This window comes from Strongylocentrotus purpuratus, unplaced genomic scaffold (genome assembly GCF_000002235.5).
Source record: "Strongylocentrotus purpuratus isolate Spur 01 unplaced genomic scaffold, Spur_5.0 spur5_contig_848, whole genome shotgun sequence".
NCBI classification, from domain to species: Eukaryota; Metazoa; Echinodermata; class Echinoidea; order Camarodonta; family Strongylocentrotidae; genus Strongylocentrotus; species Strongylocentrotus purpuratus.
The window spans coordinates 21,934-49,462 of record NW_022145555.1 but is presented as its reverse complement, the minus strand read 5'-3'; the positions used below and the strand labels follow the sequence as shown (position 1 = coordinate 49,462).

The window sequence follows — 27,529 nt, the reverse complement described above, 5'->3', positions numbered from 1 at the left end:
TTCATTCTAATCTTTTACTCTTTACAAATGGGTAGGCCCAATCGCATGGTTTTGTACATGATAACAAGTGTTTTTCAAATTTGCGGACATTTTATTAGAATTAAATCAAACAGACAGGGTAAGGATGAAACAATTTGTACTGTACATTAAAGGTCATATTTTAATATTAACTGAAGGACCAATTAAACGTCATTACTGCAATTACACAATAGCTGTAGGCCTTATCGTTTACATTTTACACGAATACGAATACATATACTTGTTTTTGCACATTGAAAGACATATTTTGATATTGGAAATTAAAGGGTATTTGGCCTCCGTGCCGTCATTTATAATGCCGCAATTGGTGCACTTTTCGAAATGACAACGTTCTAGAAAGAAAAACATCATGAAACGAAGGATAATAAGAAAGAAATTAAATTTTTCGGCGAGCAACATTGAAAGTAGAGCACTGCACAATAAATCATCATTATCATCATCATCATCATCATCATCACCTTTGCTATCATTTCGCCAATGAAAACCTGGGGAAACTTTGCAAATTTTTAAAGGCTACTTTTATTCCTTTAAAATTCAGGGAAAATAATGAGTAGACTGGAGTTCCTTGAATAAAAATAACCTCCTTTAAATGCATTTTTTATTAGCGTTAGACTTAGCCTACTCCGAGGCGTCAATCATATGAGGTTTTTTTTTATAAGGCGGCGAAGACCGAACGTGGGTGACATGCACGTCAGATACAGCCAGCAAATGTAGATATATGTTTAGTCGTCAACAATCAATGGAGGAGCTAGCTGGTCCTCCTTGAACCCCTCCACCCCACACCTACTAGGCTTATGCTACTTAACATGGGTACAGGCATGATGGGATGAAATTGGAATCAAAATAATAATTGTACGTCAATAATGTTTTTTTAATGACTATTTAGTTCGCCTCGATCAACCATTGATATCTTGACCAGTCCCGAATGTCCAGTCTACTTCCTACGTCCGCCACCGCCGCCGCCTTTAGAGCTTTGGCCCTTGCTTCCGCCTTTAGAGCTTTGGCCCTTGCTTCCGCCTTTAGAGCTTTGGCCCTTGCTCCCGGAGGACTGCATCTTTGAAACCGGGCTTCCCGCTGGGACTTTGCCACCATGCCTTTTTGCTTCCGAGGACATATGATTAGCTGCTGCAGTACCAGGTCTAATTCCACTGGGTCCGTAGCCCATGCGGTCGGCTCCAGCTCTCACCTGTGATTCAGGCTGACTCGAAGACTTATTGTGTCTGTACAAGTTGCAAAATTGTAGAAAACACTCATAAAAGGAAAATCAGAGACCGTACAAAATCAATGTAGGCAAAGTGATGTAGACGTAACGTAATTAGGGGTGAGGAGCATACAGAGGAAAACATTTTAAAGAAAAGGTTAATTTCTAGGATATGTGAACACATATTTGTTTAATCTTCATATTCTTTTTGATATGTTAGTGTGTAAGAGCATCATGGAAACAATACCCTCTTCAAAGGATTACTCTTAAAATGCTCTCATATTTGAAATATGACAAGTAACAGCTATAAATTATGGTTGTGGACCCAGATTTATCATAATCTTTAAGTGTGCTAGGAGGGAGAGAGAAGGAATGGAGGACATGGGAGCATGTAGTGGTGAGACGATTGTATAGGATGAGGAGATTAGAGAATGAGGTTGTAAGAGAAGGGCTCACTTCGAACCATCGGGTCATCACGTCCGGTCGGGTGGTCGCGTTACACGACTTTGTGAAACGAAAGCGGAAGATCACGTAGCGTGACCACCCGACGCGATGACGCGATGATTCGAAGCAAGCTTCAAAGAAGAGGGGATGGGAAAGACAGGTAGTGAGAACTGAGATATACATGTCTTTTATGCAAGAAAAAACAACAAATACAAATAGTTTATGGCTACAAGGTTAAAAACTGCATTGTCATCATATACATTCAAACTGCCCGTTAAAGGTTCTAAGTCCTACTTAAAACATTTATTTTGTGACAAAAAGAATATGTCTTTATCTAACTCAAATATAGGTTCATAAGTTTTCGTGATAATCGTTACCTTTCTGTGATTTGGCCCTTGCTTCCGCCTTTAGAGCTTTGGCCCTTGCTCCCGGAGGACTGCATATGAGAGACCGGGCTTCCTGATGGGATTTTGCCACCATGCAGTTTTGCTTCTGAGGACATATGATCAGCTGCTGCAGAACCAGGCCTAATTCCATCGGGTCCGTAGCCCATGCGGTCGGCTCCAGCTCTCACCTGTGATTCAGGCTGACTCGAAGACATATTGTATCTGTACAAGTTGCAAAATTGTAGAAAACACGTCTTACATTCATTAAAGGAAAATTAGAGACCGTACAAAATTAATATTGGCGAGCAAAGTGATGTACGCGTAACGTAACTGGGGATGAGGGGCGTACCGAGGAAAAAAAAATTAAAGAGAAGGTTGATTTGAAGGAAATGTGAAAACATATTTGTTAAATCTTTATATTCTTTTTTTGATTGTTAGTGTGTAAGAGCATCATAGAAAAATACCCCCTTCAAAGGATTACTCTTAAAATGCTCTCATATTTGAAATATGACAAGTAACAGCCAGAAGTTATGGTTGTGGACCCAGATTTATCATAATCTTTAAGTGTGCTAGGAGGGAGAGAGAAGGAATGGAGGACAAGGGAGCATGTAGTGATGAGACGATTGTATAGGATGAGAAAGTAGAAGATGAAGCGATTACAGAATGAGGTTGTAAGAGAAGGGCTCACTTCGAACCATCGGGTCATCACGTCCGGTCGGGTGGTCGCGTTACACGACTTTGTGAAACGAAAGCGGAAGATCACGTAACGCGACCACCCGACCCGACGCGATGACGCGATGATTCGAAGCAAGCTTCAAAGAAGAGGGGATGGGAAAGAGAGGTAGTGAGAACTGTCTGTTAAGTCTTTTAAGCAAGTAAAGACAACAAATACACTGTCGCTCATAAAGGTGGAATATTTTAGTTTTACCCTAATTTATGGAAATATTAGAAATAATTTAAAAATAATAGATCTAGATAATAGTATACATTCTCAGATTGTATTGAATAATAATTTGCCAATGTGTGTTTTGCGGGACTGCTAAAGCATGTGTATGCTACTATGCTTATCAACTAGGGGACCTATGCCCTTGAAGGTAAAGACCAGTATTGGAAACGCCCCAATTTCAAAAAATGAAATGGAAGCTCTCATTACCAATCATGTGAAAGAATATGTTTTGACTAATACATGGTGATAAAAAATTTGCCGGGAAATCGCCTACTAATTCATATATTTAGTAAATTTGTTTCTCTCATGGTCTGTGAGACATATAGGGTAGTCCCATATACATCTTTCTGTGTATAGTGCTTGTAACTTTACGAAGAATGGGCCAAATTTTTATCATTTTGATGATTCCAGAACCTTGCAGATGCTAGATGCTAGATGATCATCCTTTTCTGATCGATTCCACAACGTTTCTTTCACAATACAATCGCATGACCATAACTGGTCTTTACCTTTAAGTCATAAATGACAGTAATGAGGACGGCCATGCATTATGGCTCAGGGCATGGGCACACAGAAGATTTGTTTATGTTGGGAACCGGGGTAAAATGCAATAAATTATTGAAAATTTATTGCATTTTCTATGTTTTTTAAAATTTATTTATGGAAACTGCCCCCTACCCTATCCCCCGTTGCGTACAGTCATGGTTCAGTGACAAAGCAATGGCCTCCTAACTGTGAGGCCCCAGGATCAAAACCGTATCGATGTGCTATGTTAGTGCCCTTTTGTGGGGCATTAATCCTCATTACTGTCATTTATGACTTAAGGGCATAGGTCCCCTAGTTGATAAGCATAGTAGCATACACATGCTTTAGCAGTCACACAAAACACACATTGGCAAATTATCGTTCAATAAAATCTGAGAATGTATACTATTATCTAGATCTATTATTTTTAAATTATTTTAAAAATAATTCCATAAATTTGGATAAAACTAAAATATTCCACCTTTATGAGCGACAGTGTACAAATAGTTTATGGCTACAAGGTTAACTGCATTGTCATCATATAGGCCTACATTCAAACTGCCCGTTAAAGGTTCTAAGTCCCACTTTTACAATTTATTTTGTGACAAAAAGAATATGTCATTTTATCTAACTCCAATTAAGGTTCATATTTTTTCGTAATAATCATTACCTTTCTGTAATTTTTCTATTGATATTTGCTTTCAACATATTAGTAAGCTAAAAATACCCTTGATTTATTTTTAAAAAAATGGTATTCTGAGAATCATTTTAGGGAGATTGTATCTAAATTCAAAATCACATCACAATACTTATTGAAAGTAATTTTAAGTTACAAGCTCTAAAAAATGGCCTTTGTTGATAGGAGTAAAAAATAACATCATTATCAATGGTTTTGGTAGTTAGTGATTCTATGATTGCTCAGTCAATCAACAACAACAAAATAATAATATAAAAAATAAAATAAAAAACAACAATTTTTTCAAATTTATAATTGATAAAACTCAAATTTCTGGAGTAAAAATCTATTAAAATTTATTGATGAGATAGTGTGTAATCAATGATAAATAAAAGATAAATGAAATTGCTTTGATTTATAGGATGAAAACGAATTATGGCGTCTTTCTAATAATAGACACTTCATACAGAGTTTAAATTCAGTGTACTAGATACAAGATACTAGAACCCTAAAGATAAGGCTATTCTATCACTTTCTATTTCATAGATCATTTATACCATTATTGAAAAGACTGCCCCAATTTCAGGGAAATATGAAATATGAAATAAAATGGTAAGTCTCTTCATTAAAGGTCGACTTATCTTCACGGGTAACAAGAAATGATTTCACTTCGCCTATATGAATACAAAATGAAAAAGAATGCATTGATATTCTCTTACCTGTGCATACAATTTGCTCCAGATGATGCCAAAAGAAGTCTATCAAGACTCTTATGTTTCAAATTGAAATAGAAATCGATGAACAAATGCATCTATAAAAGTGTTTCGTTTCCCCCAAAATTGAAGATATATTACTAATGATATCTTTATATAGGGCAACAAGACGAGATGCATTAATTACCCTACGCCCATGCACTTCCGGAGAACTTATTACCTCGCCTGTCCAATCAGAGCCCGCGTCTCTATTCTATTGACCAATCAGAAGTGTCCCTATATAATATACCCTCAGGGACTTCAAATATTATTTCGCAATGCACTGTGATCTGGCCCTGGAAAGGTGTCTTTATTGCAACGATTTGTTACGTCAGTGACTGCAGTTGCAGTCGACTGCGACATCGCGACTTTAAAGAGAAGGTTGGGACCTGGTGAAGGGGGAATATCAAATTGTGAGCTTTCTCATTATTTCTAATCATCTAATTCTTGTCTGAATGAAGCTTTCCCCTCCGCGCAAAGCGCGGAAATTTTGACGTTACATTAAATTATTTGAGAAAGAAGACGATTCGTTGTACCGTTCTGGAGTCGTCTAAATGAAGTTTTCTCCCTTCGCGCGGAATTTTGGGCGTAGAGAAAGGAAGACGATTCGTCGTACCGTTTTCGACTCCACTCCCTATTCATCTGAATTCGGTTTCCCCTTTCGCGCGAAGCGCGGAAGCTTTGACGTTTCATTAAATTGTTAGAGAAAGAAGACGATTCGTTTGTACCGTTTTCGACTCTTAATAAGCCCTATTTGGTGTACCGTTCTCGACTCTTAATCCTTGTCTAAATTCAGTTTCTCCTCCTCTTGCGCAAAGCGCGGAAGTTATGTCGTTTCATTAAATTATTAGAGAAAGAAGACGATTCGTTGTACCGTTTTCGACTCTTAATAAGCCCTAATTGTCTGAATTCAATTTCCCCCTTTAGCGCGAAGCGCGGAAGCTTTGACGTTTCCTTAAAATATTAGAGAAAGAAGACGATTCGTTGTACCGTTCTCGACTCGTCTAAATGAGGTCCCCCCCCTCCCGCGCGAAGTGCGAACGCTTTGACGTTTTATTAATTTATTATGAAAAGAACACGATTTAATTGCTGTACCGTTCTCGACTGTTAATCCTTTTCTGAATTCAGTTTCTCCTCCTCTCGCGCAAAGCGCGGAAGTTATGTCGTTTCATTAAATTCTTAGAGAAAGAAGACGATTCGCTGTGATTCCATGACATTTGCTCCGGCGACAATTGCTCCGCTGTAAATTTCATACACTAATCGAATGGCTAACTTCAACCCTGGATTCAACACTATACCCTACCCTAAACCTAACCCTAAACCTTACATAAAACCCTATTGAAACCCTAACCCTAACCCTACATCTTAGACGAAATAAAGCCCGGAGCAATTGTCGCAGGAGCAAATGTCGTGTCACCTTCGCTGTACCGTTTTCGACTCTTAATAAGCCCTAATTGTCTGAATTCAGTTTCCCCCATCGCGCGAAGCGCGGAAGCTTTGACGTTTCATTAAATTATTAGAGAAAGAAGAAGGTTCGTTTGTACCGTTTTCGACTCTTAACAAGCCCTATTTGGTGTACTGTTTTCGACTGTTAATCCTTTTTTGAATTCAGTTGTCCCCCTTCCGCGCGAAGCGCGGAGGGTTTGGCGTTTCATTAAATTATTAGAGAAAGTAGACGATTCGTTGAACCATGATCGGATCCTAATCCTTGTTCGTAATAAAGCTTCCCCCCTTCCCGCGCGAAGCGCCGAAATTTTGATGTTTCATTTAATTATTAGAGAAAGAAGATGATTCGTTGTACCGTTTTCGACTCTTAATAAGCCCTAATTCTCTGAATTCAGTTTCTCCTCCTCTCGCGCAAAGCGCGGAAGCTTTGACGTTTTATTAAATTATTAGAGAAAGAAGACGATTCGTTAGTACCGTTTTCGACTCTTAATAAGCCCTATTTTTCTGAATTCAGTTTTCCCCTTCCGAGCGAAGCGCGGATTTTTGGGGGGCGTTTCATCACAATATAGAGAAAGAAAGACGATTCGTCGTACCGTTGTTGGCCCCTTAAACATTGTTTGAATTTAGTTTCCCCGAAAATTTTAAACCTCTGATTTCTTTACCTGATATTATAGGAAAGTGAAACTTCGAGAAAATAGAAGTATTGTAGTTGTAGTCACTCTTGAAGTCGTCACAGTGGATAAAAAGTCACAGTTCGCCGATAGTGAAAAAAAACTTGTCGGCCGACCTACAATATACATCTCACCGACTTCAAACTTCTGCATTGATATAGTACACGAGGATCGAGCAAGAATACCGACACAGCTGACCCGACATAGCAACATATTTGCCCGTGTCTTTCTTGATCCCTCGACGAGACGACTCCACCCAACAACCCCCTTCTCTCTTTTACTCCCACTCCTCCTCTCTCCCCTCTCTTTCACCCCCGTTTCTTTCGTTTCCCTTTTACTCTCTTTTTTCCCCTTTTCTTTCTTTTCCTTTCTTTCCTCTCCTCCCTCTTTTTCTTTTTTCTCTTTCTTTCTTCTCTTTTCTTTCCTTTCTTTTCCTTTCTTTTCCTTTCTTTCCTTTCTCTTCCTTTCTTTCTTTTCTTTTCCTTTTCTTATTTCTTTTCTTTCCCTTTCCCTCTCTTTTCCCCTCCCCCTTTTCTCTTTTTTCCCGACGGCAGCGCAATTTTACCGACAATATCCTGACAGGTGGAGGGGTGTCGCACCCCCTCCCACATCCCCCCCTTTTGGCGACGTCCCTGGAGGTCATTATTGCTAAACCTCAGCTTGGAAGAGTGTATTAGAATACAAGCCCCATTAAATACTGCCCCTTCTGATGCCCTCCTTGTTCGAAACATGATCGGAAACAGCTGAAAAGTTTGGACCAAGCTTTAGTTTCCCTACATTTATCCGATGCAAAGGGAGATAACATTATTCGCCTTCTATTCCTAAATGGATATCCTGAGAATTATTCTAGCGAGATTGTATCTGGATTTTACCGTCCTTCAAATATTATTTCGCAATGGACTGTGATCTCGCATTGGTAAGATGTCTTTATTGCAACTTTTTATTACGTCAGTGACTGCAGTTGCAGTCGATTGCGACAATGTGAGCTTAAAGAGAAGTTGGAATCTGGTGAAGAGGGAATCAAATTGTGAGCTTTCTCATTATTGCTACCTCAGTTTGGAAGAGTGAATTAGAATAAAAGCCCCATTAAATATTGCCCCTTCTGATGCCCTTCTTGTTCGAAACATGATCTGAAACAGCTGAAATGTTTGGACCAAGCTTTAGATTCCCTACATTTTATCCGATGTGAAGGGAGATAAAATTATTCACTTTCTTTTCCTCTCTTAATTTATGACAAGAAATGATCCATTTTTTGTAACGTTCCTTCATTACGCAAGAAAAACAGTTGTGTTTATTCCATCAGTCAATCAAAAGTGTCCGTATATAATGAACCCCCAGGGGCTTCAAATATTATTTCGCAATGCACTGTGATCTCTCCTTCGGCAAGGTGTCTTTATTGCAACGTTTTGTTACGTCAGTGACTGCAATTGCAGTCGATTGCGACATCGCATCTTTAAAGGGATAGTTGAATTCTTGTTTAAGACCCCAAATGTCTTTAAATTGCATGGTTATTACCCTGATATTTTATTTATGACATTTCTAGTGCCCTTTTAGAACCTTAAATTGCTAAAAAGGTAATTTTAGACCAACTACAATCAAATAAGATCATACCAATTCAGCTCCACTTTAACAAAAATACGGTGACCGTTTAATAGTAAAAATACACGGACCGGCTGGTTGTGCGTATTATAACCAACACGAAAAAGCCAACATTGGCCTTAGCTGAAATAAATCGTAAAAGGCGCTATCTCGTTTTTTCAACGGCTGGTTAAAAATTACCGAATATTTGTGGGTTATTATCATATATTTCATGATTGTGATTATTTTGGCACAAGGTCTTAATTTTTCTCAAAGAAAAGCAGAAGTATTGTTATATGATGAAAACATAGATTACAGTGATATGATTTTAGGCAGGCAATGTGATATAAATCAGTCTATAGCTTCTTAAGTTTTATATACATGTACACAAAACAGAAAATGTAATTTTACAACATATTCGAAATTTTTGTTTAAAGAAATATTTTGGAGGGCAGATGTTGAAAAGTATCACCTCTGGAAAAATAAATTAAATTATGTTAAAAAAACGTATAATTAATGTTTTGCTATAAGGATAATTTATGTGTTTTTCTTTGTAATCTTTGTAATTATGGGTTTTCTTTGTAATCATTATTCAATTAATAAATGATGAAGAAAAAAAAAACGGAAAAAATGTTCCAGACATGTTACATATAACATCAATATCAGTGGATTCATGTCAAGCCGATTCAAAGCACGTTTGTTATCACAGCCATTGAAACTTATCAAAATAAAAAATTCCTCATCACATGCAGCGTATTGTTTAACGTCACCACTTCCATTCCTCCCCTGAATAAAATCTAGTGGTTCTAAGATTGTTTTTTAAAATAAACTGTGAATTGTTTAACGTTGCAAGAAATGTTCTATTAATTATTTATGCGAAAGTGTTTTAGAGTGCTCGAGCCCTTCGCTACCTCAGGCCCTCGTTATTCTTTTTTTTTGCGGGGGGGGGGGGCTGCTTTAAAGTTCTCGAGTTTATTTCTGAATTATAGAGTATTTATCAATCATTATTACAACCCTGAATAATCATTGTAGCTACTATGTAATTTGGATGATAGACAAATAATTTATAAAATAGTTTATGGGAATACGTAAACATTTATTTCAAAAAATTGGGTCAATTAAAGTTCTAACCTGTTACATAGGAACATTAGAACTTCAGCAGTCCTTATTATGGGACACTACTACAAGCAAGTAAACGACCGGTAAACGAACCAATCAACCAACCAATCGAAAATTCAATCTATCAACCCAACAACCAATCAATCAATCAATCCATTGCAAATATCAACCAACATACCAACAACAAAACTAATCGGAAATATAATATATCAAACGATTGATCAATCTAAAAAGAAATCATCCAACCAACCAACAAACCAACCGATCATTCATTTATTCAATCAATCAATCAATCAAGGAATCAGTCAGTTAGTAAAGAACCCAACTACAAATAACTAATCAGTCGAAAAATTCAATCTATAAAACAAACAACCAATCAATTACAAAATCAACCAACCAAGCAATCTTCAAATCTATATATCAGTCAGTCAGTCAATACAACAACCCAACCACCCAATTATCAATGACACGAAAAATCAATCAAGCTACCTACCAATCAATCAAATCAATCAGTCAATCAATCAATCAATCAAAAATAAATTAGGTTTAAAGAAAATAAAACAGACACACTTATTCAATTTTTTTCGAGGCATTTTTTAGTCGCACTTCACATGTTTACAAATTCGTTGTATCATGCTATTGGAGTTCCAGCTACTTAAATTACTTTAGAATTTTTGAGAAACAAATTATCACAAGTACAATTCACCTCTTTATCCAATATAATATGCATTGATACCCACGTCTTACGATTTCATGAATATACACTCTTCAAAAGAATCAAAGTAATGTTTATTTATTTATTTACTACCAACAGCCCTTTCAACAGAAGTTGACTTTGATCCACAGGGATTCCAAATTATCTTTCCCTCAAGAGGGATTCCAAATTATTTTCCCCTCAACAGGGATTCCAAATTCTTTTTCCCTCCACAGGGATTCCAAATTATCTTTCCCTGCACAGGGATTCCAAATTATCTTTCACTCCACAGGGATTCGAAAATCTTGTCCCCTCTCATGGATTCCAAAATCTTTTTCCCTCTACAGGTATTCCAAAATATGTATCCTCCAACAGGGATTCCAAATTATTTTTCCCTCAACAGGGATTCCAAACTATTTTTCCCTCAACAAAATTTAAACATGAAATATAAATCTGAAATGTTACTTTAAAACAATTATAGCTTAAGTAACAAATTGTAGACATCTTGCTGGCGATTCCCCCTTCCTTCCGTCTGACCGTCTGTCCGTCGCTCATTAGCTACATATTGGCCTCGATCAACTCCATAGCTGGATCTCCGGACCGGTGCATGTAGAAGGTTTAGCCAGCGGGTCTACTCCTCGCCTCCACCGCAGTCAATACGGTTGGGTCCCGTACCACTCGTCTGGGAGGAGGGCTCGTTTGGTGACATATTGTATCTGTCAAACGAAAGGAGGGAAAGTTGTGGTGATATTTTTGTTTTATATTACACAGATATTTGTTAGCAATCATGTGGTGCATATATACAAGAATAGATTTGAGATCAAACCATAAGGGACGTTTACACCTACAGAAAAAGTGAGGTTTAAAAAAAAAAAATAATAATAAAATTGAAAGTCATTTTTTTTTGTGCGTGTGTGGACAGAATAATTTCACTTATCTTCGCGATTCCAATTCGCAGTAAGCCTTTCGATTTGTTCAGAATAATCGCGATACTTTGTGTGAATGGTATTGAAATTCACAAGTCGATTTATTTAATCCCAGGATTCCAAGCGCGCATATGTCGTCGAGATTCACGCATGCGCAGCCTTCAGACGTTCTTGTGAATGGTCACCCCCCCCCCTCCCCCAAAAAATCTTTGCATCACGATCCAATTCGCACTAAGTGTTATGTGTGAACGGGCCTAATATATAATATTCTCAGTAATGCTCAGAACAGTACATAATGATGGATGCGAATCATGCTTGTTGCAGAGAGTACATGGCGTATTGAAGACGTTAGTGGATGTCCAAAGGTTCCCACAATAAGACTCGTTTCTCCCTGCATTTATCTTTTTATTCATGTGTAATTCAATATATATATAAAATATATTACCCCCCCCCCCCTCCATACCTGCCCCCTTCCCCCAGTTTTCTCAATCAGAAATTGTCCGGCATTGTTTTGTAATTACCTAATCCTGTATCCGCCCCCTTATTACATTATGAGCAAGAAAATGTACTCTTACCTGTGCAGACAATCTGCTTCAGATGATGCCGAATGAAATCTATCAAGACTTCTGTTTTTCAAAATGAAAGAATTCAATGCTAAATGCATTATGTAGAATGGCTCCTTGAAAACGCTCTGAAGATATTTCGAACTGGATAGTATAGCTGATCAAAATAATGGCGTCCAAGACGAAGACGCGTATTCTTATACTGCATCAAATTAATAAATGGTGCCCCACCCACTCTTTGGGAATCCGAACTTTACTTGGCCAATCAGAGACCCCGTCGGTCGTTTGATCGACCAATCAGAAACGAGATAACTCCAAGGGCAAAAAAGCTTCGTCATCGTCAGCTGCTCTAATATGGGGCTGGAAATAGTTTACTTGTAACAATAAAAATGTTCACACCATTCGTTGTTGATTTCATCAAGTTCGTAGATAAGGGAATTTACCAGGCATGATCAGACATGTTATTGAATCCACTTCATGATACTCGTAGATTGGGAAATGTTAAAGGGGGAATAAAGATTTGAATTGTTGTAATTTCTCATAATAAAATACCATATCAATCAATTGAAAACATAAAAAGACATGTACCATAGAGTGCAAAAAGTATTCGAACTAATTAAATTACACTTAAACTCGATCGAACCTAGTTAACGAAGTTATATCCCTGGCATGCCGGGAGGCAACTATTGTTTTCAAAACAAACGAATTTCTAGCCACTATGATTGCCTTGTGTTATCCCGTGATGATTAACACATAATCCAAACTTATATAAAGCGCCCCCTATTCATGTTATATTTATTGCTATAATTTTGTTTGTACATGCAGAGAAGACAAATAGCTGAATACAGCATGTTTCTCTGATTCTAACAGGATAAAGCACCCCAAGCATTCTACAACCCGTGTTGCATGATAACATGTCTAACATTCCAAGATGCATCGACTCTGCCTTGAATATACGCTGGGAAAACCCACAAACAATCACACATACATTACAGATGCCAATGACCCTTGCGATTGTTATGTATTTGAACAGATCATGGAAAACCCCACCTTATATCACTATGGATGTCTTTATATAGGGCATCAAGGCAAGGTGCATCCAATTCCACCACGCCCACTTCCGAAGAACTATTACCTCGCATGTCCAATCAGAGCCCGCATCTTTATTCCATCGACCAATCAGAAGTGTTTGTATATGATGTACCTCCAGGGGCTTCAAATATTATTTCGCAATACACTGTGATCTCGCCCCGGAAAGGTGTCTTTATTGCAACGATTTGTTACGTCAGTGACTGCAGTTGCAGTCGATTGCGACATCGTGACTTTAAAGGGAAAGTTTGGATCTGATGAAAGTGAAAATTATCGTGTACCTCAGTTTGAAAGAATGTATTAGAATAAATGACTCATTAAATTTTGCTATTAGAATGCCCTTATTGTTCGAAACATCATGATTAACAGTTGACAAGTTTGGACCAAGCTTTAGATTCCCTAGAGTTTATCCGATGCAAAGGGAGATAACATTATATAACAACTTTTCCTATCTTTATTAACGAGAAGAAGTTATCTTTTTTTTGTAAAGACTGTGCCTTTAAAGATACTATGTCCCTTTTGCAGCCAACATCAAATTCTGTAGAACTTTGCAGGAATTATGAATATGTCATGTTTGTCCTATCTGTGAAATTTAAACGTTAGCAGTGTCCTAATATTCAAATTATGCAAGGAAACCCGTTTACTTGCTAGACTTCACTGTCAGACACTATTGAGTGAGTGACTGACTTGCCTTTTTCCTTCTTTGGCAATAACATACATAACATGAGCTGTAAAGGGTATATGAGCATTTGTCTACATCAATATCCCACTTCTGCTTGTAATGGCCAAAATTAAACTGATTGAATCTTTGCGCAGCATAAAACGTACGATCATTCGGTACAATGGTCTGAAAATCAGACCATTTCTTACTGGCTCTATAGCTCTTAACAACTAATAGTCGTTATTTTCCAATTTAAAGACATTTTCAAGCCCCTCCCCCCTTTTTTTTAAGGGAAGTTCTAAATTAGTATTATCTTTCAAATGCCGTTGGAATTTAACCTTTTCATTTTTGGGCCTGCAAAATGGGACATAGTACCATTAATAGACATGATAGATAAAAACATCAATATCAAATGGATTCATGCCGAGCTTTTCACCGGTATGTTTGTTATCACAGCTATTGAAACTTCCTCATAAGTCATGTAGCGCATTGTGTAATGTCACCACTTCCTTTCACCCTTGCAAACTGTTAATCGTTTAACGTTGTAAGAAATATTCATGGATTGGCAAGTATGAAACAGATTGGAATATATAAGTTTAATGCATGCGAAAGTGTTTTAGAGTGCTCGAGCCCCTCGCTACCTTCACCCGACCACCCAATCAACCAATCTACCAACCAATTAATCGATCAATCACAGAAAGAAAACTCAGGTTTAAAGATAATACAAAGTTGTGGGAAATTTTAAAATTGGGTGGATAGTGATTCTTTACTATTTTGATATATTTGGATGTCCCTGTGGATGTTTTATAAGCACTATAGAAAATTTAGTCCCTAAAATACTTCTGCTTTCGAGAAAAATTGAATATAAACATTTCAAATAGCACCTACGGCCGTACAATGGTAGCTGCGACCATGAAAATCTCAGAATATGTAGTTGTGATATATAGTTTCCAAACGGGAATAGCTAACCGGTCGATTTTATTAAAGAAACATTGTTTTATCGCTTAATTAATATCTTGACCTTGAGAGGGAGCTATACAACATAAACAGTGCATTATTTACAATTTCATAACTTCAGACTCGATTTCAACCGCGACAGCGATCACTGAGTATTGTAGGAACGCATATGCTTCCAAGTTCCAATATGTTCATTTGAACCAAATTCATGACCCCATACTAAATCTTTGTATTACCTTTAAGGCAAATTCGTCCAAACGTTTTCATTCGAGGCCTATTTAATCGCACTTCACATGTTTACAAATTCGTTTTTGTCATGGTACTTTGGTTCCAGCTCCTAAAGTATCTTTGACATAATTGAGAAAAAACAAATAACAAGTACACTTCACCTTTCTGGTATGATTATTCATCAATACCGACATTTTTATGAATAAACAGTGCGTCCCAGAAAAACGAAACCGAGAATTATCGATGTTTTATCATAACTTGAGCACAATTATAATTGATAAATGACAAATATTTGGAAAGTTTAGATCCTCCTCTTTCATTTGATGCAAATTATATAATGCATATTTAACGCATGAGTGATTAAAATGAATTTGAAGAGAGGAAACTAAAAAGTCATTTGGCGGACGGTATCTGAATTTCAAAGAGAAAATCACATTTCTAGAAAGTTGAGTTTCTGCCCCTTCATAATTATGACACCTCAATCAGGAAAAATGAGCTAGGAATAACAAAGTTCTGTATGTTTAAAGAAGTGCTTGAACTTCCATAATTGTATCAAACGAATTCGTTTTCACTGGCTGCCTGCCGTAGCAACAAACGAAAGACAAAAGACTTAACTCCGTTTCCTTTCCTTGACAATCAGCCGTAGACATATACATAATGGTCATCCTGGGAACGGAAAACATACATTAGAACGCATATGACAGGATTGGTAGGTAAAGGCCGTATGCATAGTAAATCATAGGCATGATAAATGCCCATAGAAGTGGTATGGGTTGAGGCCAATTTGCATTAGTGAACTGACTTGATGTACCGTACAGAATATAAATCAATTTAAGTTAGTTTACTCACTGCTTTTGCAAAATTTGTGCGTGAGATTTGGGGTTTTTTAAGTCCGGGACGCAAAAACGGAACTTAGCGCGACCCTTGCCTATATATATATATTGCTCTACAAAACAAATCTGTCTCAAAATTTTGAAATATGTGAGAGGAAGAGCTGATACGGTACTCGCTTGTATTATATTTTAAACATAAATTTATTTTGTACCTATAAAATGTAATCATAAAAATAAAGGGTCAACGTCATTTGACTCGTAGTTTCCCTCGAATAGACAGCAACTCCAATTGCCATCTTCGTTATTTATATAATTTAATCACTTTCAGGTTTACCATGTTTACCAGGCGAATTAACATTTAAAATTCATGCTTACTAATTTTTCATGTATTTCGCTTTCGCACTGATAAAAAAAAAAAAACTGTTATCGCTCTACCTTGACTGTTTTGGCTCTGGTCTCATTGTTTTTTGTTTTTGTTTTTTGATAATCATATGAGATCGATCTACTAAATCCTTGGTAGTAGGCCTATGGTCTATGAAGACCCTGAGTTTGTTTTGTTTATTTTTCTGAATTCCTACACTGAATAACTTGCAAAGTATCACTTAATGTTTTAGCTTATATCATATTACAATATTTGAATGCACATGCATTGCATGTTTTAAGTCTTATCCAGAACCGGGAAGTATATCGGGGGTTACCTTTTATTATCAATTATATCAATCTGTTTATTTATTTTCTATACAGTTGACTGCCTTGCTAATGATTTCCAAGAAAACTTGTTCACTCTTAGAATATCAATGTAAACATTTGCCCTACACGGTATTGAGTATGTATTCCTTCAATCTCTAGTATTTTCTAGTGTACATTCATCAACGTTAATTGTTGGCTATAAAGTAGGCTAATATCTTAACTAAGCTATCTAAAATATTATGTCAACAGTTCAGTGCTCGAGGTTGGATGGACACATTCTTGCCTCTTATTACCATTTTACATTATTATAGACATCGATCTGTGTATACTTTATCTAATACTATTCTCAAAGGAAAAGTTATGAATTCACTGTGAGAGTGGTCAACTCAATCTATATATACCGATTATGTTTTACTAGTTATATTATGGAATATTGAACTGACGGTATATAAGTAATTATATTTGTTTCTCTCTAGTAATTAATATGCCCATTCACATTCAATTTCCGCTTCTTTTTTGAACTATTCATTGATTATATGACCTCAGTCTTATCTAGGACAAAGACCAGCCTTTTACATGATATAGGGAGCTACTTTTTTATTGGTGTATATCACTACAGACGAATACTGTTTTTCTTTTCTTTTTTGTTGACAAAATAGCAATACATGTTTACCAGGCGAATTACAATATAAAATTTGTGCTTAATAATTTTCCTGTATTCTGCTTTCGCACCTGGGTAAAAAATAGTTATCGTTCTATCTTGACTGTTTTGGTTCTGGTCTGATTATTATTATTATTATTATTATTTTAAATTCTATGAGATCGATCTTCTAAATCCTGCAAGAACGTGGTATTAATATTAGGCCTATGGTCTACGAAGACCTTGAGTTTGATCTGTTTATTTACTGAATTTCTCCATTGAATAACTTCATAATCGCATGAAATTGAATTTCTGAAACTGCTGAAACTGCGTCAACTATAAAGTTTCTTTTCTGTTGCAACCCGTTAATCGATTTCACGAATTTTCAGAGTACAGAACAGGAATTCAATTTTGTTTTTTATATTGGTGTTTCTTTATGCATTTCATTTACTTACAAAATTATGTCCTATACTCGTATTTTGTATGCGTCAGGAGGGACGGATACCACATGTTTTTGTTTTTGTTTTCTTTCTATTAAGCGTTTTCTTTCTATTAAGCGTTTTTTTTTTTTTTTTTTTTTTTTTTTTTTTTTTTTTTTTACTATCTTCTTGTTCCAATCCGAACTAGATAGACAGTTTCCATTGTTTGTCTTGTTTTTGTAATTGTCTTCCTTTTGTTGTTTTCTCTATTTGTCACTTATTTTTCACTTTCGACTTTCCTGTCATTTTCATTTTCCCCCCTTCTTTTTTACAGTATGATCTTCCTCATCCCCTCTTCTCCTACGGGCACAGGAGCAGGAACATGGTATCGTGAAACCCACTTGTTAGGCATCACTAGTTTATTACCTCCCCCCTCTTATGGCTGATTTTTCTGACTTCCCTTTCAGCTCGGTTGATAACGATGGCTTGCTGTCTCTTTCGTCGCAACATGGCGCTAGTTTTATAGGCAACTCCAATTATGATACATATATAATGAATTCTATGGATAAAAACACATCTGATTTTAATTACAACTTTGATCCAAATGATGAATGTGGGCAACTCGTTACTTCACACTACTTTACTGAACACAATTTTAAATCTTTTCTACAATCAAACAGTTGTGAGGAAAACCTTTTTCTTCTCCATTTAAATATTCGAAGTGCCAATAAAAATTTTGATAAACTTAAATTATTCATAGACAGTAACCAGCTTCCCAAATCTTCAATTATAGGATTAACAGAAACTTGGTTTTCCGAAAACCCATGTTCCCTCTATTCACTCACAGATTTTAATTTGGTTGTTAATAACAGAACTTTTAGACCCGGTGGTGGTGTTGCACTTTACATACCGCAACTATATGAATATGCTCTTAAACCTAATATGACTATATCTAACGATGTTTTAGAATCCCTTTTTGTTGAAATTAACAACCCAAGTGGAAAAAACTTAATTGTAGGCGTTTTATACAGACCTCCTCAATCAAATACTCAAAATTTTCTAAGAACTCTTAATGACCTTCTGCTAGATCCTCTGTTGAAAAACAAAGATTGCTGTATTATGGGTGACTTCAACATTAACTTAATGAATCGCAACATTAACAACGTTTCGCAAGAGTTTCTTGAAACTTTTTTATCCAATTCTTTCTTACCACTTATCACTAAACCCACAAGAGTGACAAAAAATTCAGCTACTATTATTGATAATATATTTAGCAATATAACCTACCCCATCCCCAAAGCCGGTATCATCCTAAATGACATTTCTGATCATTTTCCAGTTTTTGCTAAGTTGTGTATAAATAAACTTGTCAAAAAAGCGACGATCACTACTCCATATCGCAAAATAACTGATGATAATATTACTAATTTAATCAGTGATTTAGACTTAATAGACTGGTCGAACGTTTTTGATTCATTAGATGTTGATGAATCGTACGACTTCTTTATCAATAAGCTTACAGCGTCTTTAAATACTCATGTTCCCCTCACCACCCACCGGAGATCAAACTATAAAAAGATCCCAATTCATCCTTGGATTACAAAATCGTTTTTAAGATCTATCAACCGCAAGAATAACTTGTATTATAAATATATTACAAAACCTAGTGACGAATCTCGCTCTAAGTACACATTATATAAAAACACCCTTACCACTTTATTACGTATTTCAAAAAAAGAATACTATACTTCACAACTCAATTTGTACAAAAATGATATGAAGAATACATGGAAAATCATTAATGGTGTATTAAATAAGAAGAAAAAAGGATCAGCAATAACAAAAATCAAAACCAATAATACTATCACCGATGATGCTGATACAATCGCTGAAAATTTTAACTCGTACTTTTCACAAGTGGGTAACAAACTGGCACAACAAGTGCCACAGAGTACCAAATCATTTAACGATTTTCTTGTCAACCCTAACCAAAATTCCATCTTTTTTAATCCTACAAACACTCGAGAAATTATAAACATTGTTAACAATCTTCTGATTAAGAAGAGCGCCGGGTTTGACTGTATTCCCAACTTCTTATTAAAGAAAATTATCAGAGCTGTTGTTCATCCCTTGGTGCATATCTTTAGTATTTCACTTCATACAGGTCGGGTACCTAATCAAATGAAAATCGCCAAGGTCATACCCCTCTTTAAGAAAGGTGATAATCAACTCGTTACTAACTATCGTCCCATATCCTTACTTACCTCGTTATCTAAAGTTCTTGAGAAACTTGTTTTTACAAGAACAACCACGTTTTTTAAAAAATACAATATTTTCTCACACTTCCAATTTGGTTTCCGTGAAAATCATAGCACCTCGCATGCAATTTTGTCTTTTATGAAAACAGTTACCACTTCCATTGATAAAGGTTTGCATACTGTAGGTATATTCCTGGACTTCTCCAAGGCCTTCGACACTATAAACCATGAAATTCTTCTTCACAAACTTTCTCACTATGGTATTAGAGGGAAGGCCTTGGAGTGGTTCAGGAGTTACCTTACAGATAGGACTCAATTTGTATCGGTTAACAACTGTAATTCTTCTACACTTCCTATTACCTGTGGTGTACCGCAGGGTAGCCTACTCGGCCCCCTTCTTTTTATTACCTATATTAATGACATTCAAAAATCTTCAAATTTATTATCATTTATACTTTTTGCAGATGACTCCAACATTTTCTTTTCTCATGAGAATGCGAACCAACTACTTAGAACTGTAAACTCTGAACTAAAAAATGTAACTGACTGGATCAAGGCTAATAAACTATCACTTAATCTGCAGAAGACCAATTACATGCTATTTAGCAACAAAATCAATAGTTTGCCAGGTGAAATTATTTTTGATAACGCTGCTCTTGTTAATGTTTCTACAACCAAATTCTTGGGAGTGTTTATTGATGAAAAATTATCATGGAAAACTCACATCGATAATATATGAAAAACCATTTCACGAAACATCGGTATTATCAATAAACTCAAATACTTTCTTCCTTCTCGAACTCTTCTTACATTATATCATACCTTAATATTACCATACATTAATTATGGGATTATAGCATGGGGATGTGCAATACAAACACAATTAAATAGGATCCTACTGCTGCAGAAAAAAGCACTCAGGATAATATTTCAAACACAATTCAGATCTCATACAGATATTTTATTTTTCGAAAATAATATTCTCAAAGTGAAAGATATCTATGTGTTCCAACTCGGCCAATTTATGTTCAAACTAAGTAAAGACGACCTCCCCGCAATTTTTTCTGATATGTTCTGCAAAAATGCCTCTGTACACAATTACCCGACTAGACAACGGAACTGTTATCACTTACCCTTAACACGAACATTATTTGCACAGAATTCATTTGTCTTCGCTGGATGTGCCTATTGGAATTCTCTTCCCAACGATATAAAAGAAGCCCCTAGTCTTAGCAATTTTAAACGTAAACTTAGGAAAACATTAATCAGCCAATACTCCCCACCAACAAGCCAAGCTCAAAAATCTAAACCTACGGAAAGATAAAACAAATCTTTCCTTTTGTTATTCCTCCTTTCCTCCTTTTTTGTTTCTTTTTTAAGAATAATCTAAACAAGCCTAACGACCTGGTGGTGTACCTGCCTCCTGTCCCCATCTCCTTCTTCCTGCCTTTCTCTCGCTCTCTATTTCTCTCTTGCTCTCTCCCCTTTCTCTCTCTCTCTCTCTCTGTTACTATATTTATCTTACTTTTATTTTTACTTTTACTTTTTTTTTTTTTTTTGTATTCCCTTTTAGTGTGTTTTACTGGTATTAGCTTTCGACCATAATTATTTAAGCGTATCCATGTAACTAAGTCAGGGGCTTGCCTCATACAAGCTCTGCTTTTTTAGCAAGCCCCTCCGTTTTGAATTACTTCATCAAGGTCATTTTTTTTTCTATTGTTCAGTACTGTTTTTTCCCAATATTTCTTATCAACTAAATTTTGTTCTACATAATACTGAATTTACTTTGTTTATATTATATTTGACTGTATTATATTATGTCTGTTTATATTTTGTTTGTTTTGAAACGGAAATAAAATCTGAATCTGAATCTGAATCTGAATGAAATATTGCTTCAGACCACGATTTACGTCATTAACAAACAAATATAGTGACCTGCCACTGTCCCGAATAAGAAATAAAAATGTGCTCATCTGACCGTAATTTAATGCCTAAATAACCTGAGCATTAGGGGGCTGAGAGCTCTGCCTCCTGGACCCAACCAGGGATTTGCCCCTGGACCCCACAATAATCAACGTTCGCTGCGCTCTACCTGTTCGTAAATACTTTAGCCCCCAATTTTGAAGAAAAAAACGTTGCACAGGGCATACTTGTTGCGGTGACTACAGGGCGCCTTGGAAGAAGTGGATGCCAAAGGCTTCCCCACAAGAAGACTTGTTTCTCATTACAGCAAGGCATTCGTCAATTCTCACTAGCTTTGTTAATAACTGTTTTGAAACACCGGGAGGGGTTGAGAGAGGGGGGAGAGAGAGAGAGAGAGAGAGAGATAGAGAGAGAGAGAAGGGGGGGGGGGAGAGAGAGAGAGAGAGTGAGAGAGAGAGAGAGATAGTGGAATAGAGAGAGAGAGAGAGAGAGATAGAGTGAGAGAGAGCGAGATATTGAGTAGTATATTTGTAAAGCGCTTAGAGACATTTGTATTAAGCACTATATAAAAATTAAATATTATTATTATACATTGTCGCTCATAAAGGTGGAATATTCTTTTTTTATTCCAATTTATGGAAGAAAAAAAAAATAATTTAAAAATAATAGATCTAGATAATAGTATACATTCTCAGATTTTATTGAATGATAATTTGCCAATGTGTGTTTTGTGTGACTGCTAAAGCATGTGTATGCTATTATGCTTATCAACTAGGGGACCTATGCCATTAAGTCATAAATGACAGTAATGAGGATTAATGCCCCACAAAAGGGCACTAATATAGCATATCGACATGGTTTTGATCCTGGGGCCTCACAGTTACGAGGCCATTGCTTTGTCACTGAATCATGACTGTACGCAGCGGGGGCTAGGGTAGGGGGCAGTTTCCATAAATTAAAAAAAAACACAAAAAATGCAATACATTTTCAATAATTTATTGCATTTAACCCCAGTGCCTAACATTAAACAAAATTATGTGTGCCCATGCCTTGAGCCATAATGCATGGCTGTCGATAGGATTTTTTTTATGTTAGGGACAGGGGTAAAATGCAATAAATTATTGAAAATTTATTGCATTTTCTGTGTGTTTTTTTAATTATGGAAACTGCCCCCTACCCTAGCCCCCGCTGCGTACAGTCATGGTTCAGTGACAAAACAATGGCCTCGTAACTGTGAGGCCCCAGGATCAAAACCGTGTCGATGTGCTATATTAGTGCCCTTTTGTGGGGCATTAATCCTCATTACTGTCATTTATGACTTGAGAGCGTAGGTCCCCTAGTTAATAAGCATATTAGCATACACATGCTTTAGCAGTTCCGCAAAACACACATTGGCAAGTTATTATTCAATAAAATCTGAGAATGTATACTATTATCTATATCTACTATTTTTAAATAATTTTTAAAATAATTCCATAAATTGAGGTAAAACTAAAATATTCCACCGTTATGAGCGACAGTGTATATATATATATATATATATATATATATATATATATTCAAAATACTGTACATCATGCTATGTTTATAATGTTGTATCCTATTAGTGTATGATAATATATAATATGCCACGCCCACTATTGGGGAATTCCAAACTCATCTGTCCAATCAGAGCCCGCGCTCTGTAATCATCGACCAATCAGAAGTTTGTAACATCTCTAAGGGGTGGCGTCATAGAATAGTTTACAATCCAGTATTTTTCCAGCTTGGATTGAAGGAAATAGTTTTTCTCAATCACTCAATCAATCAACCTTTCAATCATTTAATCAATCAATATTTCAGTCAAACAATAACAACACAAACTAATCAACCATTTAGATCAGGCCTTCTTAACTGGCGGCGCGCGCGCCACTTGTGGCGCTTGCGGTCAGTCGGAGTGGCGCGCGATTGTTGCAACAAAACAAAAAACAAAAAGAAAGAAAGAAAATATATATTTTAGAATTAAATACCCAGCTAAATCAAAAAGTTGCAGTCGAATTTGAGCCCAAAATCCCTGCTTAACAAACAGGAAGAAAGGGGAATTTATTGTTTTTTACCATTTTATACGAATCTAAACCTAAGGTCTGAACAACAATTTACAATTTAGCTTACGATGGGATACCAATTTTAACATTGCCAATATCTGGAAACATCTTGTTTTTGTTTGTTTGATTTTCACTTTATTGCACGTGTTTATTGCACACAAAAAAACTACATATAAATATATCTCCAGTGTAATTGTACTCAGGAATTGTACTATTTTTTTCACATCATTATGAAATTATGATTGATTATATTGTGGAATGAAATGGTGTTAAAAGCCCTAAATCCACCAGCTTCAGGGGGCTCCGCCCCCTGCTACCCCCCCTTTAGGGCTTCGCCCTGGACCCCACCCATTTTCGGCTCGGTCGCTACGCTCCCTCGCAGCACAGTCAACCGTACAGGGTGGCACTTCAACTACAAATTCTTTTCGTTTTGGTACTTCTAATAAACTTGTTGAGAAGGCCTGATTTAGATGATCCGCATTGAGGCAATTCACACATTTTTTTAATGTACATCTCGAAATGATAATCAATAGGCTATAATATATTTTCTTTCATTCGAGGCTTTTTAATGTAGAATATTAGACAATTACAGAGACTCATTGACAGATGAAATTTAAAACAAATTAAGAGGGAGAAGAAATTGAAGGTATTTGATGCCTTACGGGCAACTAGAACGGACAAATGAAATAACAGATTATTATAAATTAACAATTTTCCTATTTTCCTATGGTTTTGTACATGATAACAAATACTTTTTAAATTTGCGGACATTTTATTAGAATTAAATCAAACCAGCAGGGTAAGGATGAAACAATTTGATTACTTACTGTACATTAAAGGTCATATTTTAATATTAAATAAAGGACCAATTAAACGTCATTACTACAATTACACAATAGCTGTAGGCCTTATCGTGTACATTTTACACGATTACGAATACATAAACTTTTTTTGCACATTGAAAGACATACTTTGATATTGGAAATTAAAGGGTATTTGGCCTCCGTGCCGTCATTTATAATGCCGCAATTGGTGCACTTTTCGAAATCACAACGTTCTAGAAAGAAAAACATCATGAAACGAAGGATAATAAGAAAGAAATTAAATTTTTCGGCGAGCAACATTGAAAGTAGAGCACTGCACAATAAATCATCATTATCATCATCATCATCATCATCATCACCTTTGCTATCATTTGGCCAATGAAAACCTGGGGAAACTTTGCAAATTTTTAAAGGTTACTTGTATTCCTTTAAAATTCAGGGAAAATAATGAGTAGACTGGAGTTCCTTGAATAAAAATTACCTCCTTTAAATGCAATTTTTTATTAGCGTTAGACTTAGCCTACTCCGAGGCGTCAATCATATGAGGTTTTTTTTTATTAGGCGGCGAAGACCAGGCACGTGAGTGACATGCACCGTTAAATACAGCCAGCAACTGTAGATATATGATTTGTGGATGGCCAGGGCCTGGTCATTGAGGAGCTTGCTGCTCGGCCCGGCACCTTTCCACCCCACCAACACCAACTCCACCCATGCTTACGCTACTTATATGGTTACGGGCATGATAGGATAAAATTGGAATCAAATAATAATACTTATATATGCTTTTCAAAATTTGAACAGCTAGCGATTCCTCCTTCAAATCTGTCTGTCACTACAATTACGTGGACCTCAATAAGTTGGCCTCGATCAACTAGATCTCCAGACCGGTCCCGAATGTCCAGTCTACTTCCTACGCCCGCCACCGCCTCCAGAGTTTTTGCCCTTGCTCCCCGTGGACGGTATCTTTGAGGCAGATGGGGCGTAAACCTTCGGCGTCGCAATTGAAGAGGGTGCGCGGCTGTCGGACCTGATTCCACTGGGGCTGTAGCCCAAGCTGTTGGCTCCAGCGCTCGCCTGTGATGCAGGCTGACTCGAAGACATATTATATCTGTACAAGTTGCAAAATTGTAGAAAGCTTGTCTTACATTCATAAAAGGATAATTAGGGAAAGTACGAAATTAATGTTGGCAAAGTGATGTAGACGTAACGTAGGGGCATACAGAGGAAACATTTTAAAGAGAAGGTTGATTTCTAGGAAATGTGAAAACATATATGTATAATGTTTATATTCTTTTTGATATGCTAGTGTGTAAGAGCGTCATAGAAAAAACATCCCTTCAAAGGATTACTTTTAAAATGCTCTCATATTTGGAATATGACAAGTAACAGCTATTGTGGACCATTATTTTTAAAAGTGCTAGGAGGGAGAGAGAAGGAATGGAGGACATGAGAGCATGTAGTAATGGGACGATTAGATAGGATGAGAAAGCAGGAGATGAAGCGATTAGAGAATGAGGTTGTAAGAGAAGGGCTCACTTCGAATCATCGGGTCATCACATCCGGTCGGGTCGTCACGTTTAATACACGACTTTGTGATACGAAAGCGGAAGATCACGCGATCTTTCGTAGATTTGCCGAAGGGTCGGATCCAATTTACAGGACACGTCTTTGTAGATGAGAGGGGTTTATTTCAAAAACATTATCCCCTTAAGTTCGTGAATAAAGGGGCACGTTTTCACAAAGGGTGGGTAACGCGATGACCCGATACTTCGAAGTAAGCTCCGGAGAAGAAGGGATGGGAAGGAGAGGTAGTGCGAACTGAGATATACATGTCTTTTATGCAAGAAAATACAATAAATACACTATTTTATGGCTATAAGGTTAAAAACTGCATTGTCATCATATACATTCAAACTGTGCTAAGGTCCCATTTGAACATTTATTTTGTGACAAAAATAATATGTCATTTATCTAACTCCAATATAGATTCATATTTTTTGGTAATAATCCTTACCTTTCCGGGATTTTTCATTTAATATCCCCTTTCAACATATTAGTAAGCTAAAAAATACCCTTGATTTATTTTTAAAAAATTGGTATAAATCTAAGAATCATTTTAGCGAGATTGTATCTAAATTCAAAATCACATCACAATACTTATTGAAATGAATTGAAAGTAAGCTCTAAAAAATGGTCTTTGGTGATAGGATTAAAAATTAGCATTATCAATGGGTTCGGTAGTTAGTGATTCTATGATTGCTCAGTCAATCAACAACAACAACAACAACAACAACAACAAAAACAAAAAAAACACAATTTTTTCAAATTTATAATTGATAAAACTCAAATTTCTGGAGTAAAAATCTAAAAAAATAAGATTGATGAAAAAGTGTGTAATAAATGATGAATAAAAGATAAATGAAATTGCTTTGATAAATAGGATGGAAACGAATTATGGCTTTTTTCTAATAATAGACACTTCATACAGAGTATAAATTCAGTCATAAGCTACTGGAACCCCAAAGATAAGGCTATTCTATCACTTTCAATTTCATAGATCCTTTTTACCATTATTGAAAAGACCACCCCAATTTCGGAGAAATATGAAATATGAAATAAAACGAAAACTCTCTTCATAAGGGTTGTCTTATCTTCACGGGAAACAAGAAATGATTTTACTTTGCCTATATAGATAATTACAATGAAAATGAATACATAGATGTTCTCTTACCTGTGCAGACAATTTGCTCCAGATGATGCCAAAAGAAGTCTATCAAGACTACTATGTTTAAAATTGAAATAGAAATCGATGAACAAATGCATCTATAAAAGTGTTTCGCTCCTGCCGTATACCACGGCTTCCTCCCCCTCAAGTGAAGATATATTACTAATGATATCTTTATATAGGGCAGCAAGACGAAGTGCATTAATTACCCTACGCCCATGCACTTCCGGAA

At 36.3% G+C, this 27,529-nt stretch overlaps 1 protein-coding gene across 1 annotated transcript; it reads right to left on the bottom strand.

Moving 5' to 3' along the window:
• LOC754291 (keratin, type II cytoskeletal 2 epidermal-like) lies at nucleotides 1-27,441 on the bottom strand. Its single transcript, XM_030993214.1, has 4 exons — nucleotides 27,396-27,441; nucleotides 4,937-5,028; nucleotides 2,062-2,292; nucleotides 1-1,259 (listed from the first exon to the last, which is right to left on the bottom strand). Exons 2-4 carry the CDS (start codon nucleotides 5,026-5,028, stop codon nucleotides 974-976), a joined length of 609 nt encoding a protein of 202 aa, XP_030849074.1. The 5' UTR covers nucleotides 27,396-27,441; the 3' UTR covers nucleotides 1-973.
• Between the last annotated feature and the right edge of the window lie 88 nt (nucleotides 27,442-27,529).

Coding starts and splice junctions, on each gene's coding strand:
- LOC754291 (XM_030993214.1), bottom strand. CDS start 5,028: ATGCATTTGTTCATCGATTTCTATTTCAATTTGAAACATAAGAGTCTT. Junction 2,293..4,936: donor GGAGCAAATTGTATGCACAG/GTAAGAGAATAT, acceptor CAACTTGTACAG/ATACAATATGTCTTCGAGTC. Junction 1,260..2,061: donor AAGGGCCAAATCACAGAAAG/GTAACGATTATC, acceptor CAACTTGTACAG/ACACAATAAGTCTTCGAGTC.